Raw genomic sequence first — 19,435 nt, 5'->3', positions numbered from 1 at the left:
GGCAGCCAGAAAATAAAGCAAAGATTGAAGACACACACACACACACACACACACACACACACACACGCACAGAGAGAGTGACAGACAGAGAATTAGCAACAGACAAACTGAGGCTCAGGGAGTAAATCTGTCAGTTTAGAAAAGAGACGAGCCAAAGCGTTAGTAAGTAGTGAAGGTACGTTGATGGAAAGACACTAAACACGTCACACAGACTCGGAGGCAGACAGACACACGGACACGGACCGGTGAGACCGGAGGCTGACGTGGAGGTGCAGACGTGGAGGTGCAGGTCTGTCAGCCTGCAGTACTACGAGCATTGTTATGTAAGAGTGCCGAGGACCACGTCGCACAAAGCCAGTGTTCATCTAACAAGCCGATTAGACGCGCACGAGCACAGAAAGAGAAACGATGTGTTTAACGACTTGGCTGCAGGGGAGGATGACGACGACGCACGCGGGATAGACTGCAAGAAGTAAAAGTGGAATCTTATACTAAATTGTTTAGGGTCAATATATGAAAATGTATATGAGAGCAGCTTTTCATATTTATGGGACATTTTGGTATTTTCCTTAGGTTCCTTGAAAGACACTATATATTCCAGTTATTATTATTATAATTAGTAGTAGTAGTAGTAGTACTAGTAGTAGTAGTACTAGTAGTAGTAGTAGTAGTAATAAAGTGAAAGACAAAATGTATGTAGAACAGAATGATTACATAGTTGTCAGTCACACAGGGCTACAGAGTACACATACTATATAGATATACGTCCCAGATAGCGGATTTAAACTGGACATTGTCTTTATGTGTCCCCGACGGCAGTTTGAAAGCATCAGTCCACTTTATAGCTTCACATCTCGGAGAACTGTCTGTTCATTCGGAGACACTGAGCTTAGCTCCTCACTCTACTGAAGATTTGCTCACAGACTCCAAAGTATGCACCACATCACACCAATTCACCGGTGCCCGGCGTGTAGAGGTCCACGTTACCTCAGCAGGGCTGCAGGAGCAGTGCGTCACTGCAGAGGGCTAAATGCATTGGGACATCAGTGACGCACACACAGCGCTGCTATCGTCTCGCTGACAGGGCTTTCCCTGCTCGGAGCATTGTGACGCCGGGGTAATGACGCCATTTAGACTCAGAACGCACTGCCTGGCCGTCTCACTGATGAGCAACTCTAATCGAACGCTCCGAGGTTCTTTTTTTCCTTTCACAAACAGGCACCGAAAACCCTTCAGCTGCTAGTGCAGCTTTAGAACAGTTTCATGTTTGTGTGTGTGTTTAACATATAATGTAAACACTTTTTCTGAAGTCCATCTTCCAGACACTCAACATATGTCTGTGTGATCAGTCATGAATGCATGCGTCACTGTGAGCAGCAGTCTGCTTTTGCTTTCACAGTCATCGACGCTGCAGTCGCCCGGAGTGGCCTACACACTTCAAAGCCCGTCTGTGCTATATGCACACACACCCGGAGAGAACATTTCAATATGAGCTGAGCAATTACATCCAAGAGCATCCTGGACATTTTGTCTCAAGGCATCAAAAGAAGCATTTAATGCTACGTCACTCTCGGCTTAATAGCCACACCGTTGTGCTCCAGTGTTCCTGCATCAAGCACATCCGCATCGTGCTGTATGTCGTTTTTAAAAGCCCTATAGCAGCACAATGACATTAGGGCTCTTTACACGGATTCCTCGTCTTAATGTCTTCCATGTTGATTTCGTAGGACAGTCTGTCGCTGTAATCACAGATTTAAGTGGACAAGGTCACACAGAAGTGACTCGTCGCGCTGCGACATACAGCGATGGTCACAACGACTGAACCGCGTCTCTCGGTATTCACGACAAAAGAGCAGCGAACGCACTTAGACGACCCGTCTTTGAGGTCGACATAATGTCTTTGTGAGAAATACACAGCAAGCTCCGGGACGACACTTCAGCTCCTGAGAGGTAACTTTGGCTGCAGATACACCTCTCAGCAGCCACTCTTCCTTCCTCCTCCTCCTCCTCCTCCTCCTCCTCCTCTCTGCTGGGGGAGGGGGGAGCAGAGAGGAGACGGGGAGGAAGAGAAGAGGTGAGAGAGAGGGGAGGGAGGCAGCAAGGGTAATGTGATGCAGCAGTGTGCAGTGCAGACAAGAGGAGGCTGTGTGAATGCCAATCACCAATATAATCCCCAGCTCTCACACACACACACACACACACACACACACACACACACACACACACACACACACACACACACACACACACACACACACACACACACACACACACACACACACACACACACACACACACAGTTTTGTTAGAACATTGTGCTTGTAACAGAAAACCAATGACTTTCAGAGGGACTATTTTCTCACGGTTTCATGAAGCTTGCGTTGAGATAATTAATTCACGAATACTGTAAAGATGCAATTTAATCGGCCAGTTGTACAAGTCTAAAAGTTTGCTGACGTGAGAACAGTAACACCCTCTGACTGCAATTCAAATGTAATCGTATATATATACCTTTATATATACAAAAAAACTGTGTTTTAGTGATATCATTCAACAACCCTTTTTATTGCGTGTCTGAATAGGAAGCTCAGCTTACGTGACACGAGCAACACTATATATATATATATATATATATATATATATATATATATATATATATTAACGTCCTCTCTTTGTCATATACTTCTATAAATCATTCTTCATTCTTAAGCACTTTTACTATCCTCTCATCTTTTACGTCTCTGTTCTCCATCCTCACACAACCCATTTTACATTTTCTAACATGCTAGCTCACCCTCACACTAACAGCACTTGAAAAAAAACTGTAATTGTATGCAGCACACATTTAATCAAATTAAGTAGCCAGTCTGACTCATTGGCTCACTATATAATTTGCACTCTGTGTGGGGTTGAGTAACAGCCTCTCCCCTTCCAATGGCTAGAATTATTACCTTAAGTGTCAGGAGTGTGTCCGTGCGTGCGTGTGTGTGTGTGTGTGTGTGTGTGTGTGTGTGTGTGTGTGTGTGTGTGGTCACCCACACACTCCACCTGCATAAGCCCTCTCAGCAAGGGCGTTCAGTGTCACAGAGAATGGAGTCATTGACTGAAAAATAAAAAAACAACCAGCATGTCCACACACACCTCTGTCGCTGCTAACAAGCACACACATGCATGCAGCTTGTGTCTCCCTGTGCAATCCACACACACACACACACACACACACACACACACACACACACACACACACACACACACACACACACACACACACACACACACACACACACACACACACACACACACACACACACACGATCTCAGGAGAGATTGGATAATAAGATCTTCTAGTTGTCCCAGAGTGAAGAAACTCCCACTGCGACAGCAGAAACCCCGCGACACAGTAACACACAGTCTCTCACACACACACACACACACACACACGTACTCCCTCTGTGCTCTGTTTATCAGGGCCAAGTCCATCGATCATCCTAGCCCCGTTGCCCGGGTAACCCCGTTATTATTCAAAGCACGGCGCACCAGCTTGCAGAGAAAGCGATGCATGTGTGTGTGTGTATCCGTGTGAGTGCGTGCGTTAGTAGGAGGTAGTGGAGGTTCCCATTGGCTCATAGGCAAAGCAGCCACCCAGGCATCCTCCTTCCCAGCATCCTCCCTGATCTGCATACCTGTGGGGGGGGGGCATTACCACACACACACACACACACACACACACACACGCACACACACTCACGCACACACACACACACACACACACACACACGGGATGATAGCTCTAAAAGGGACACGGCAATTGGAGCGTGGCTATCGTTCCAATAAAATTTCACATTTTCCCCATTTCTATCGCCCACCACACCGTCCCCCCCACCCCCCCCCCCCCCATGTGATTCTTATTCAGCATCTTTCCTCCATTATTCTTCCCTGCTTTGCTGCATTTCATTCAGCCTGCACCCCTTATCTGCTCACGCCCTCTTATTTTTCATTCACATTCTGCGGCTCCGAGGCTCATTCATAAACAGCACCACTCCTTACAGCGGCAAAAAGTGGGGAGGAGGGGAGGGGAGGGGAGGAGGGGAGGGCGGGATTGAGGGAGGGTTGCCCTTACTGACTTACTGACTGCTGCATGGTGAGGGCTCCCTGAAAACTGAAAACAGCCAATCGGGATGCTGAGAAGAGGGTAGGGTAGGGAGGAGAGGGGAAGGTAGAGGGGGGGGGGGTGGGTAAGGATCCCTCCGCTTCACAGTACACCTCCTCTTTCTGTCATTCATTCATTCATCAACCCATCCTCCATTCACACAACATGCTTCATCTGCTGCAGTTCTGTATCTGCTCTGCTGCAGATGGTTCAGCTCATCAAGGTGAGAGAGTGTGTGTGTGTGTGTGTGTGTGTGTGTGTGTGTGTGTGTGTGTGTGTGTTAGTGTGTAATCTGCCTCACACAGGACACTGCAGACTAAACAACCTCTACAGACGTTGTTCTTCAAGCAGCAACTACCTGATTGCTGCTCATTATTAAGTTACCCAACAAGACATGCAAATCCTCCCCCGGGACCACACATCAGTCTGGTTCACATACAAACCTAATCAAAGACAGCCTCAAGACCATGCAACCACTTCAGAATGAGGTCACCGTTAAATACGTAAAACCAGATATATTGCTTGAACGGTCGTGTACATAAGGTGGATGGCAGCTGCCAGCATTAAACTGGGGCAGCGACAGGGGAGGACAGAGCTGCTGCCAGCCTATCTGATCAGACGTGCTCCGCCTCCAGCCGCCACAGGAAGGAAGGGCTGCAATCAATGAGAGGAAGGGCAAGCGTGAAATGGCCGAGGCCCGTCTCTTGGTACTATTATTCCTCTGAAAGCCGCCTCTCCCTCGCAGCCTCGCTGTGAGGACGAGGTGTGTGTGCTTGAGTAAGAGACATGAGAGAAGGAGGACCTGTTTACCAGAGTGGAGGATAAAAGGAGGATGAAGGAGATGATGGAGGATGGGGTGAGGGAAAGAAAAGAAAAAACAACGGTGGGAGAGATACCAATAAGGAAGGGGAGGGGGGGGGGGGGGGGGGTCACATGGAAACATGTAGAAACTCAAGTTTAGAAATGAGGGACAAACTTCCTACAAGCAGCAGCATATCTGATATCAGCTGGATCTTCTGACAGCTGCGAAGACATAACGGCTGACTTCAAATCTCTCTCATGCTCTCCGTGTTGCCAGTGACTTTCCATCTCATCAGCATTTCATGCGAGTGTCTCTGGTTTTGTGTGTGTGTGTGTGTGTGTGTGTGTGTGTGTGTCCAAGATAGTCCTGTTAACACTGAAATCAAATCCTCCTGCTCAGCCTAAATGTTCCTCTGGTTTGAAGTGTACTGCATTGCTTTACAAGCAAACAGTCCACCGTTACGCTTACATGTTCTCGCCCTCTTCCAGTATAATTATGTGTATTACACACGCACGCGCACACACACACACACACACACACACACACACACACACACACACACACACACACACACACACACACACACACACACACACACACACACACACACACACACACACACACACACACACACACAACACACACACAACATACACATATATTGGAATATAACATAGGTCAAACTGCAGCAGTGGCCGATAGATATTCCAGAAATGTGCACATCTCTGCTGGGACGCCGACGCCAACATAATAGCCCCCCGACGGCAAGTTGGACTCTCTGAAAAGTGCAGCTCCCACAGATCTCAACGCTGGTGTAAACACCTCAGTTATATATAGCAGACCGACTCTTGGCACACAGGTGGACGTCTTTGATACAAGTAGGCAAAAGAGGAAGGGGAGCCACAAGAGAGACACTGGTCGGCAAGGAAAGAGCGAGGTGAGGCACCAAGGTTGAAATGGAGGAAGTGAGAGGTGAGAGAAGGGCGAGTTGGAGGGCGAGAGAAGGGGGCGGAGTCAGGAATGAGCGAGCAGGATGGAGCGTGCAAGAGGCGACGGAGAGAGAAGACTCGACATTGTCGGCAGCGTGCGGTAATGCTCTTTATAAAAAGGCATAATGTCATTGTAGTCAAGGCACTGGGCCGTACATAGTCACACAACAGCTGACTGAGCAGTCACACTGATGTCACACGATGCGTATGACATCACCGTGAGCTGGAGGAACCCACAGAGTGGCAGGACAATGATGTCACCTAAACAGAGGCAGCAATGCAGGACGTTTAGGGAGGGTAAAATGTATAGTCTATAAGTCTATTAAGCATGCAATGATGCTGCAATACAATTATTTGAATTATTCAATCAAAGATTTATTTAAACCTTGAAATGACATCAATGATGAGGAATACACAAAGTTAGCTGGAGTGTCTGATATCACCATAATATAGGACTGATACTTTTCCTATCATTCAAAGGGAAGCTGGATGACACATATAGCAACACGGAATCAATTCATCTGCTGGTTCTACTCTTGATTAATGGACAATACCCGTTACATACCCAGTGTCAGTTCTCAAAATATAAAAGAGCTTTAATAATAATATTCCATTATTATCGATGCTGGCGTTCCAACTAAAAAGTAGAATGGGCCGGTGGCATTTTTGTTTCATACAAGCCATCACACTGTGATATTTATGTGTATTTATGTGATATAAATGTTCTGTTGTCATTTTGAAGCAGAAACCAGACTGACCTAATGTCATTGTGGTTCATGTGGGTGTCTAAGTGGGCAGCTTTTAAACAGGAAATGCTATTATGGATGATTTAACCACCTTGCTAATCATGTGAAACCAAAGGATCAATACCACACACACACACACACACACACACACACACACACACACACACACACACACACACACACACACACACACACACACACACACACACACACACACACACACACACACACACACACACACACACACACACACACACACACACACACACACACACACACACACACACACACACACTATTTTGGTACCAGTTACCAGGAAGTGGACGAGACAGAGCGAACTCGGCTACAGTAGATGAGAGGCATTTATTATTAGACAAACACTTTTGGGGGTTCTACGGTTTAGCAAACATAACTCAAACAGGAGGTCATTAATAGCGTATTTATTGGGGAGTATTTTCCGCTGCAGCTTCGGTGAACTAGTGAGTATTTAACAGCAGTAAGAAGTATTTGGGATCGGCTCAAAATAAACCACAATGCCCTGATAAGGAAACATGTTCAACAGGCTCAATGTTGGCCTTCGATAGACAAACAATACTTGATTTTTGTCTTTTCACGTAATAATCACAAAGAACATAGGAGGTAATTTCTCTCTTTCTTCAATATGTCTAATATATATGTCTATTGATGGGGGGGGGGGGGGGGTGCATGGAGGCTGAGAGAGCAAAATACATGTATGAAACTGTTAAACAGATAAACGAGGACCAAGATTGAAAACAGACACATTTAAAGAAATGCATGAATGAATGGAGGGATATTAAAACGGTCATCAGCATGCAGGAACATGCTGCAGCTCTCCCCATCCCTCCCTCCCTCGTATCACTCTCTCAGTGCTGTACAGATTAACTTAATGGAAATGACCTCCATCTGAGACAGTCGAGTGGCCCAAACCTGATTAGTTATCTACCTCCCCTTCCATCTCTCCTTCCTTTGTCCACTAATCAACAGCACTGTGGTGCCTCAAGTCTTCCTTTACCCTCGCCCCCCCCCGACAATGATGGTAACTTCTTGTGTTGTTTCATATGAGACAATTGTCCCTGTGACGCCAGCGGGGGAAACGTGTGCGGCGGCGGCGACGGCAGGCCTTTCGTCCTGAGCGTGGTGATATCTAAGTGCTCTTAAGAGCTCTTCATGTCCACACAACGCGTGTGGGTTCGCACATCTTTTTCCGTAGGCTTCCCTTTATAGCCACCTATCTGTGCACATGTGAGTTGTTGAAGAAGATGGCAACACGTGCTGGTGACAGTAATGTGCGATCCCATGATTTGGCGAGACGAGAGAGATGGATAGAGAGAGAGAGAGAGAGAGAGAGAGAGAGAGAGAGAGAGAGAGATGCCCTCCAAGATGAGAGCTCTCAAGCGATATAATGGCTCTCCTTTGGGTTTTAAATCAGCGTGCAGAAAGTGGTCTGACCTGGTGTTGACTGCTGCAGTGTAACGCAGGAGATAGGCTTTATTTATATATATATATATATACATATACATCAGACACCAGTCTGTAGGTGTGCCTGTGACGCACATAGAAAGGTGTGAGGCTGTCAGTAAATGTTCTCACCTAGAAGTGTGTTTCATCATACAGCAGAACGGATTACATTCTTAAACATAAAATCTCGAAGGTACCACTGACGATGTCACCACCAGCTTTTGGCTCTCGAGCCAATTGCTTGATGTTTTTGCACAGCTCCCATCACATAGTCACAGTTCTGCAGCCACAATGTTTGTGTTGCATGTTTTAGAGAGCAGCAGTGCCATTTAAAAACCAGGTTACTGCAGGTAGTGCTGGGTGCAAACTGGCTAGGTTTTCAAGGCAACGGTGACATCTTGTGGAGAATTTTCACACTGTTATGACTGTAGTCATTTTGTGAGTTGTTTGTGCACTGTGCTTGCTTTATTTCTCCCGCTGATCTTATATGCAAATAGGTGTGTGCCGTGCCCGTGTCCTGATTGGTGGAGTGGTTCCAGGCTTTGCACTCGATTGGCTGTGTCTCAAGCCCACCTGATATTTAAAGAGCCAAGATGGCGGACGCTGAGGGGCAGCAGGCATTTCCTCATCCTCCTCCTCTCCCAACCGGCCACACTTATGCATAAGCTTTGTCGTTGAGTAGTCTTTGTTTGTTTGAGTAGTTTTGTTTCTTTTGAGCAGTAAGGGTGGACTGCCAGTTTTGTTAACATCGTTTTCTCCTGTTCATTTAGTTAGGGAGGTAAGTGTTATGTCATTTATGTTTTCCCTTAGTTTTATTAGGTAAGATTTACTTCCTAGACAGGAACCGTTATGTTTGTTGTTTTGGCCTTGGTCCACCCTGAAGCCTATAGCTCATTTTATTTATACTTAACTGATTTTTGTCATCACCTTTATTTTGTAAATAAATCATTTTCTTATTATTCTGATACTACTTTGTTTGTGGTCACTTGGGACTTGGGGAAGATGGGGCCTCTTCGTGTTGTGTCCTAGACCCCTAGACTGGGACGTAACAACACCAACGCCTGAAGGATTTAAGTTTTGCTTTTCTGTAAAGCCGCCAGAATCCAGTCTTTAAAAAAAGACTGAAATGTGTCCACACTAAAGACCAAAATTCTAAATGCTTTTCAGTATTTTGCCAGTTTTAGACTGAATGTATTTAAGCTTCCTGCTTGTGTTAGACATTGAAAAAGTTTAGTTTCTTGTGTTTTCCTCCAACAAAGAACTGGGTGAACCAATACTCATATTGGCAATTATAAGACAATACCCAGATCTACTGAGTAAATTTAACAACCTTTTACATGACGGATGTCTCCACGCAGGTGTCAGACATATTCACACTTTTTACAAAGTAAGTAAAGTTCATTGGCTAGTTCTACCGGACCAACTGGACAATTCTAAACAAATGGGGGATTTAACAAAAGTATCCCAGATAACGGTATCTGACACTCATGACGAAATGGTGATGGACACCAGCAGGTAGAGATGAGAGGACGAGGGTTTTACTGGGAAGTGAAGACGAATCAGGGAAGAAAAAAAAACTCACCAAGCATCAGAATGGAGTCGTCTTTCTGGACATGTTTCTCCAGAAGGTGCTGGAATTTGGAGAAACAGCCCAGCCAGTCGTAACTCTGCTCTGTCGTGTATCTTTCATCCCAGTAGTCGACATCTTTGTACCTGGAGTTGTGGTCCGGCAGGTAGTTCATGTTCTCTGTGACACGGAAACAACATCAGCATCAGAATAGTATTAATTTCAGAAAAGAAGAATGAAGTGTTTCATTGTGGCTGTGTTCTATTTACCATCCAGGAACTTATAATCATAGTTCTGCTCCAATAACCATCCAGAAAACACAACATACTGCAATGTAGACCCATGGGTCATTCCGTGTCATTTCATCAAATGCTTCCCACCTGACCATCTCAGAATGTCCTGAAAAAATTCAAGTACAAAGACACACTTGTTAATAGCACAAATCCAAAATATTAGGTCTCTACTGTCAATACTTTTCTCATGAAACATCATTGAATGAAGGGTAGTTTAGACGGTTTTTGGCATCATGCTCTGAAAAGCCATTTTTAAACAGCAATATCTGGAAAACTATCTCTTTAAAAATGGCTTTTCAGAGCATGATGCCAAAAACCGTCTAAACTACCCTTCATTCAATGATGTTTCATGAGAAAACTATTGACAGTAGAGACCTAATATTTTGGATTTGTCCTATTAACAAGTGTGTCTCTGTACTTGAATTTTTTCAGGACATTCTGAGATGGTCAGGTGGGAAGATTTTCAGAAATTTGATGAAATGACACGGAATGACCCCCATGTCAAATCCAATATGGCTCTTAATTTGATATCAATTTAAATTATCGTTATCAGCACGATTGTGGTGAAACATTTACATCAAAGTTACTTTATCTATTATTGGATAGTCAGGTTTGTGTGTTTCTATGCAACATTTTAACGCGACACTGTGATGACTTCATTGAGTTAGCGTTGAATCATACTTTCTCTCATCTATAACCACCTGACATTTGTTTTCTAAATCCAGTCAATACTGTTTGTGATAGCGGTTTCTAAATGAGATATTCTAACTGTGAATATCGATATAATCGATAATACGGTAATAGCTAGTGATGTGACTTCCGAAACGGGCGTGTCGGCGCCTCTCTGAAGTCCCGGATCGAAACGTTTCGAAACGTTGTGCCGAAAAGCGGTTCTGAAACGCCCATGTCACGTGACTGTAGTTCAGTGATTGAAGGAACGCCTCTGTTTCGAAACAGCTATTCCAAGACGGGCAGATCCTTTGAAATACTGGCAAGAGCGACGTGTTGTCTTCCCTAATTTGTACCAACTGACTAAGAAATGGTTAAGTGTCCCTGCAACAAGTGTACCCCGTGAAAGGATTTTTCCAAAGCAGGGGAAGTGTTATCCAAAAAAAGAAACGGACTCAGCTCAAAAAGAGCTCAACAAATATTATTTTTGAATAAAAATCTTTGATTATTGTATTGCATATAACAATGTGTAATTTATTTATTTTTAATGTTTCTTTAATTCAACCTGTATTCTACTTAACTTAAGGAAACCTAAGACCGGCTCATTTCATAGTGGCACATAATTAGGAGTTTTCTTTGGCCAGAGCATGTAGTTCACAGAAGTGGCCACTAGAAGCCACTGTAGAGTCAGGTTTCATATTCGTTTCAAGGCTTCAACACAGACTGAAACATCGCTTCGAACTGTTCCGAAGCTTCCCTTTGCCCACCACTAGTAATATCTCCTTAGAGAAGAGTCGAGGAGCAGAACCTGTTGTAAACAGCGCGTAGTTACATGAACGTGTGCGTCTATGTGCAGGCTATAGATGACATAGCGCTGCGCCGCGTCCGCGTAGCCGCGACAACGTGGTTTCCCTTCAACAAAACCACGAGTTGGGTTACTTACGACGTCCTCGCGGAGCCCCGTGGTTCTGTGTGGAGTTGACCCGGCGCCGCGGGGGCAGATCGGCTCTCTGGAACCCGTTGGAAACTCCGGCGCTGAGTCCAAACTCGCTGGTTTCCCTTCAACGAGACGCGTCGTGTTTAGCTCACAGCTGCGGTCCGCCGCTGGCATCAGATTCGTCACGCATTCATCGAACTATTACTGGTGTTTTTAAAATATATATATATATATCTACTGCCACGGATATGATTGATTCCTGGAAAATATAATACGATCTGGTTTTATCTCGTGTTGGCGTTTTTTTGTGTGTGACGAATCTGGTGACAGACAACTGCTGCTGCTGCTGCTGTTAAACAGCGCGTGCATGCGCATGCGAATAAACCACGTGTTGTAGTTTTTACAGCTTGAATGAAACGGTGCCCCGTCCAGCTGAAATACACGTGAATTATACGGGTACGCCGAGGTGCTGCAGATGCATCTCCTGTGTGCAACAAAATACATCTGCAGGCAAAATTAATAAAACAATATACAATTAAAATAATAAAATACAGGCTCTGAAATGTAAAAAGGATCACTTTGAAGGCAAAAAATAAAGTGAGAAATGAAAAGTATCCCTATAAGGGACATTTCTACTGACTGTTTTTTTTTTTGCAAAGTTAACTGAATCTAAAGGCATATTTATAAAGGGAAAATGCATTCAAACTGAAGTAACAAGCCTGTTTTGAAAATGTAAGGAATAGAGATGCTTGATTTAAAATGTAAGGAGTAAAAATGATGAATAGTCAGAAACAAGGAGATGTGAAAACTGTATATTACAAAGAAATAATAATAATAATAATAATAATTCTTTATTTATATAGCACTTTTCACAGCACAGAGTCACAAAGTGCTTCACAAAACATGATAAGACAACAGTATATACAAAGATGAAGAGCAGCCAAGAATAAAACAACGACAGTAATTAACTGCCCTGCAGTTCAAAGGCCTGTCGAAACAGGTAGGTTTTTAACTGCGCCCTGAAAGCTTCAGACGACGCAGAGGCTCTCAAGTCTGCGGGAAGGGCGTTCCAGAGTCTGGGGGCCACCGAACGAAAGGCTCGGTCCCCTTTAGTTTTGAGGTTGGTTCGGGGAAGAGCGAGGAGCCCCTGGTCGGAGGACCTTAGGGACCGGCTAGTGGAGTAGGGCTGGAGGAGGTCGGAGATGTAGGCCGGGGCAGACCCATGCAGGGCATTGAAGGTGGTTACCAGAATTTTAAATTGGAATCTGAAAGCTATGGGGAGCCAATGTAGGGCGCGGAGGATAGGAGTGATATGGCAGGACTTCTGTGAGCGAGTTAGCAGCCTAGCGGCAGCGTTTTGTATTAGTTGTGGACGGTCCAGAGATGATTTATTGAGGCAGGTAAACAGTGAGTTACAGTAATCAAGTCTGGATGAGATGAAAGCGTGGACGGCCAGTTCGAGTTCTGAGTGGGATACCATGGTTCTGAGTTTAGCAATATTTCTGAGATGGAAGAAGCAGGTGCGGGATAGGGTTTTGATGTGTTTATAGGAGCATGTTTTGATCAAATAAAACGCTGAGGTTTCTCAGGCTGGAGCGGATGTTACAGGTTAAGGCCCCCATGTGGGCAGTCACCTTGGCTACGATGGGATCAGCAGCAACAATGAGAACCTCAGTTCCAAATAACACGTTACATTGCGGAATCAGGAAAAAAAGTATGAACGTTTAATGCATCCTACTTTTAACGACGTCTTACAAAATGATGCAGGATCTTATGGAATCAGACAGCCAGCGGTACGGTGTTGGTCATGGAAGGAATTCACTGGTGAATAAGCCGACTGCAAGGATGAGAACCATGATCAGCACAGCCAGGCCACGACGGGCCACCAGCCGCCAGTCCAATGGGGACCGGGGCTCTGCAGCAACGGCTGTCTCATCACAGACAAGACTAATAACCTGCAGGTCTGAGTTACAAGTCTCACAGCTCGGGGTGAGAGGTGAAATGACACTGAGCTGGCAGACTCTCTGAGCTGTACTGGCTTGTCCTGATCAGAGAGGGAGACACATGCAGTTAGTTGTGTGCAAACTCTGCACAGCACGCGTGTCCCTGTAGGCATGCAGTGGGAAGGAAAACATTACATACCGTTGTTTTCCTCTTCTGTCTTTTCTGTGACCAGGACTCCTGCTCTCACCATTGCCTGCTCAGACACATTTATGACAGCTGTTTATTCTGCATGTGTCAAATGTAAATTGTATATTGTTAGTCTACAGGGACACAGACAGATGTTAGTGTCATTTTCTCCTAGTGACTGTAGAGGAAAGAAAAGACCAGGGAACGTGTGTAAACGGTTACTCACACTGGTGGGTTTTGTAAGTTTGGGCCTCATTACTACATTATTATTGTTATCATTACTTCACATAAGGCTGCAAACCACTACCAAGGCATCCTTGCTAATTGTACTCCTTATGACAAGAAACGGACCTCAATGTGTATAAACTTCAGACACAGCATTGATTAGTTATCTGTCATTCATCGTTCTGTTTCAATGCGCAGCCATTCACCTCTTCAGCAGCTTTCCTCCAATTTAGTTTCCATAAGTAAATCATAAAGAATGTGACCTGTAAAATGACACCAACACAAATCCCCAACCACAGTCCTGCAACAGAGAAGCAAAAACAATCAGACGTGTATCACAACAAGACTTTAAGGTGAAATGGCCGTGAGCTTTCCTGTCCTTACCCATGATGCCCATTTTGACAACAAACATCAGGCATACAGCGAGAGGAATGCCGATGGCGTAATATCCCAGGAAGTTACAGATGGCTCCGATCTTTTGTCTCCCTGCTCCTCGTATGATGCCCCCTGCAACAGCCTGCACGCATCAAATACAGCTATTGTTAATTGTTTATCCCCATTAGCTGTCGCAAAGGTGAGCTAGTCTTCCTGGGGTCCCAACATAAAAAAGACAACAACAAGAAAATCACTTAACAATGATAATCTAAAAGCAATAAAACATTGTAGACATCATTATAAACCTCATCAGAGATTATTCAGAATATGATATTAGAGGAATACCTTCATTATTATATTCATACAGTAAATATGTCCATTCCCTACTCACAATTTAAATAGTGCATTCTCAGTTGGTACTTGAACGATACTTTGCTATTGAGTTTACGTATATTCAGTGGGCAATTATACCGATGATTGATGGCACGATAAATAATGTTTCTCTTTAAAGCATTTGACAGCTATCAGGCTCTCTGCTGTGCTTGACTATGACATGATGAGAATTTCTTATTATAATAAACTACTTACTGTAAGGGCATCTACAGGAAACATGAACCCGTATATGATCATGACTTCACCAACCCGCTGAATAATTACTCTGAAAGATGCAAACCAAGATTAAAATCAGGAACTGAAATATATAATTTGTACAAAGACAGAGAACTTCACGTTTATTGTGTTTTTTGTAATATTGGAAGTAGCCCGCCTTCACCATGGTTTAATTTAAAAAAATTAAAAAAAACAGCCTCAAGGTATGATTTTGCAATTTGAAAGTTATTTCAGATTCTTCAAAACACATTTTTATAAATGTACAAATAGACTCCATACTCACTTGTCTTTTGTGAAGATGTAACCAATCACATTTCTGGATGAGCAAATAATAATTGCAATCAAGCACGAGACTGCAACTAGAGAGATGTAGAAATTACACAGATGTCAGCATTAAAAACAAATCTGGAAAGTATTTTTAAAATGACTAAACATCTGAAGCGACATTAGAGATTTTGTATTTATCTCCGTAAAGAAATAAAATATCTATATAAATATCTATGCATTGGGGTTTGAATGGCATGCATTGATGCAGAGATGGGCACAAAACATAACAATCTAATTTGATAGATTAGATAATGAATATTCTTGAATTCTCAGATTAAGAATCTGACAAGAAAAGAAGAAAAAGAATCAACTAGAAACACTAGATCCTCCCTCGCATCTTTGCTCAGATTCCTAACAGTGCCTCAGAAGACATGATACAGCTCAGTAGAAGGCCCATGACAAGTATTCAACTTCACGTCTAAAATCAGTGTCTCTATAAAATATATACATCATGTACCATGTTACTCTATGAGGTACTGCCATTACTTGTTGTTGCAGGATTATTGGTGCTAATGAGGGCATTAGCTTTAGATGGAAGGTAAGTCTGCATGGATGCATTTGTTCTTACATGTACAGATGATGGCGGTTTTGCCAGATGTCGTGGCCTGTTCAACGTTCCCAGCACCGAGAGCATTCCCAACCAGCACGCTGGCAGCTCCCATAAATCCCAACGGTAACTGTGTTGTCGAAGGGGACACAAAATAGGACGTGTCATTTTAGAAAAGGTACAACTCAACCACATATCTGGACGGCCTGGAAATTAGTTTAGAATTTTGGATTATTTGCAGCTGCCAGAGGCATATAACATCTGAGGACCGATCCAGATCTTCTAACATGGTTTATAAATGAATGAACAAGTAAATAAACTCCATCAGACTTACTGTGAACATCAAAGCAACGATCTGATATATAACTGACTGAGCTCCCAGCTCAGCCTCACTGATCCAACCAGCCAACAATGCTCCAATTTCAAAAGTCCACATCTCCAGACAGAACATGAGCATGCTGGGAATGGCTATCTGGGTGAACTGGCCCCATTCCTGCAGACAGTCCAGTGACCAACCTAGGGGGAAATGTGGAATAGTGTTTACAGTTCTGCCATCACTGCACTGGATTCAAAATCAACCATCCTATCAGCAGTTAACATTTCTGTGAATAAAAATAGGGGAAAACTCACCAGACCACGTTTCCTTGTGTAAGCCTGTATAGTAGATGTAAATGTACAATGACAGAGCCAAAGTGAACTGCGTTAGAGCATTTGCTGCTGCAGATCCACTGCAATTCAAAGGAGTTCACAACACAGTTCAAAGGAAACAGGCAGCTTACTGATACTAACCTGCAATATATTGCATGACCTACTGCACAGTAATTATAGACAATACCATCAAGGTTTAATTATACGCACAATGATGACGACTACCTCTATTTCTAGTTTCTTATGGTGGTGGGCACACTTACGCAACACCCTTGTCCAGCACATGGAGGAGGATGTAGTTGGCGATTGCATTAACAACATTTCCAAAGACCCCAGTTATCACTTGAGGCCAGATGACACCCTGCCAATTAAAGGAGATGGTGAACTTAGTGTTGTGTTCTCCAGCTATCATTGTGTTTCTGTAGATGTGCACTGTACCTGGTTCTGTAGATACTTCCCCAGCAGCTCGTACATGAAAGCAGCCTGCACACAAGACAGCGAACAGGAGTAAATAAGAGTCAAAAATACCAACAAATAGAAAAGGATGGGGATGTTGTGTCTTAGTATAGACTGAACTCACTGGCAGAGAAGGCATGTAGAACTTTACATACAGCTGGGAGAATCTGAGAGCAAACATACAGAAGTACGTATGATAGGTGGAACTGAATCAAACTCACGTTCACAAACCCTTGGATCATTGTAACGTTTAGACTATAATCCATCTAGTCCCATTTTCAAGACAGTTTGTTTCTGATAGAATGTTCAAAACTTTGGTCCTCAGTGTCATGAATATGTGACTGGTAGCAACAGTGTGTTGCATGTTCTTTTACTGCTGAATGAATGCTGACCGTGCAACTTCTGGGCTTTGTTTGACAGCGAGTAGTAGGTTCTCTGTGTTAATGAGGATGGCCCAGCAGGGGAAGCAGGCCAGGAGCAGAATCAAAGTCCCTCTCTGAAGAATGACTCCCACAAGCTTTAGGTTTCCACTCCCATACGTCTATGCAGAGAGAATGCAGATAAACAGAACAAAAAAAATGTTAGTGCAGAACAGCAACAACCATGCTGGATGGAAAGAATGAATTGTACCTGAGATATGAGGGTATCAAAGGCCGACGCCAAACCAAGTCCAACTGAAGAACCACACACACTGATCATCTGCATCCAAAACACACATACACAGACACACACACACACACACACACACACACACACACACACACACACACACACACACACACACACACACACACACAAAAACGATGTCACCATTCATTTAAATCATGCTGTGATAGCAGTTATTGGCTTTACTTTATTTTCATTTAATGCTACCTTCACATTTCAATTTTCTTTTTACTCTACATTTAAAAATGACACTGCATTTACAGCATCGGGTAGTTGCTCTTAGTGACAAAGTTATGTTTCAGATTAAGATTTTTAAAACCTATAATGACAATATAAAGTACAATGCACTGTTACAGTTATTTAGCAGCCTACTTACATACCACTTTTCGATCAGAGTGACTGAAAAAGGCTGAAAACAAGCTGCTGCAAGTTTTGTTTTCTCACCGCTGTTGCTAACGCCACACCTGCTAGCTCAGTTTTCCCCAGATGACCGCAGAACGCCGTGCTGACAAAGTTGATTAGATAGACCATAAACAGCCAAAGGATCTAAAGTAAAATAAAAACATGTCATTAAATAGTTTGTGTAAGTATTTGCTTATTTGACCTTTTACTAAGTAAATGGGCACAGCTAGCAACACAGAGTAGCTTACAGCCTAGCTTCTTAGCCTGAGCTAGCTTACCAGCTTTGAACTAGGTGGGCGTATTACTGCAACCAGGCTTCATTGAGCCCACCTGAGCTCCATCAACACTCCACCTCTTTGCCCATTTTTGGATGAGCCTTTGTCGTCACTGATGGCCACTTTGAGCTTCACTTACGATCTTCACTTACCTATGTGTGACTACCTCAATGTTTAAAACAAGCTATTATCCGTTAAATATTAAGCTGCTCCTCTCAGTTTATTCGGCTTTTTAAAATGTTTTACATTTCTGTTAACTGTTTGATTAGCACAGTTTTTAAACGGTTGATTATTAACATCCCTACTGCAAACTTTGCTCTGTTTGTATCAGGAATACGCAAAGATGATTTTTAGAATATCTACATCAACAGCGTGAATAGCATCATGTTATTATATTTAATTTGTCGGAAAGTGAGGAACATTGTTGAGATTAAAATGTTTCCAAAGCCATCGTTACATTATATGATTATGTAATTTCAAAAGGTCTGTATTTCTGAAACTATGACCAGAGGCCTGTACTAGGAAACAGGATTTGTGCTTAGCGAGGTAACTTAAGGGTTAACTCTGGGTTTTCCATCCTATGAAGCTGGTTCACTTCTTACCGGGGTAGATCGCCATGGTAACTTACGCTGCAGAGCTAACCTGCTCCTGATAAGGTTATGTTCCTGATAAGAGATCAATGTGGAGAAAAACACCGCCTACTGACCAATCAGCTCTCTTGGTGCGTGGATCTTTCCCTGACGATATTTTATAAGAGTCATCCAGATTCTCCTCGGAGCAAATTACTTTTCTGTGTCAGCGTACAGCCTACCGACCACTTTAAATTATGTTTTTATATTTATTTTATTTGCTCCCAAGTCCGTTTTACACCACCGGGATTGCAGCTGAAAGAATGAGGCTGATATTGTCATACACCACGCCATAAAAATACATCTCAGCAACACATCCACATCTGTTATTTCTTGGCCTTTTATTGCGGGAGGACAGCGTGAGAGTTAAAAGGGCGAGAGAGCGATTGACGAGATGATATAAAAGAATGCTGCAGGGCGGATTCGAGCCCAGGACCACAGCAGGGAGTTTCGGTACATGGGGCAGTGACTACCACTGAGCTATCAGCGCACTTAATAAGGCCTTTTAATCAGT

The 19,435-nt window shown here is 43.6% G+C and overlaps 2 protein-coding genes across 2 annotated transcripts in view; both read right to left on the bottom strand.

Annotated features, from left to right (window-relative positions):
- Positions 1-11,785, bottom strand: part of ece2a (endothelin converting enzyme 2a) — a 49,842-nt gene extending 38,057 nt beyond the window's left edge. The window contains exons 1-2 of the mRNA XM_084007008.1: positions 11,639-11,785; positions 9,749-9,913 (exon numbers count right to left, since the gene is read on the bottom strand). Coding sequence (XP_083863134.1) covers positions 9,749-9,908 — 160 coding nt within the window. The 5' untranslated portion in view covers positions 9,909-9,913; positions 11,639-11,785. The remainder of the gene's footprint in view (positions 1-9,748; positions 9,914-11,638) is intronic.
- A 1,652-nt stretch (positions 11,786-13,437) lies between these two features.
- On the bottom strand, positions 13,438-18,146 carry LOC311011806 (multidrug and toxin extrusion protein 1-like; the record flags this gene model as incomplete). The annotated part of the gene is made up of 15 exons (XM_084006938.1): positions 13,438-13,676; positions 13,775-13,829; positions 14,194-14,288; positions 14,372-14,504; positions 14,951-15,020; positions 15,255-15,258; positions 15,867-15,975; positions 16,180-16,361; positions 16,476-16,573; positions 16,757-16,854; positions 16,932-16,976; positions 17,074-17,116; positions 17,342-17,490; positions 17,580-17,654; positions 18,060-18,146. 15 exons carry the CDS (start codon positions 18,144-18,146, stop codon positions 13,438-13,440), a joined length of 1,482 nt encoding a protein of 493 aa, XP_083863064.1.
- Positions 18,147-19,435: the final 1,289 nt, after the last annotated feature.

This window comes from Eutrigla gurnardus, assembly GCF_963514095.1.
Source record: "Eutrigla gurnardus genome assembly, chromosome: 4".
NCBI lineage: Eukaryota > Metazoa > Chordata > Actinopteri > Perciformes > Triglidae > Eutrigla > Eutrigla gurnardus.
Note: the sequence above shows the minus strand (reverse complement) of the source record. Positions and strands in the feature narration are given on the sequence as shown.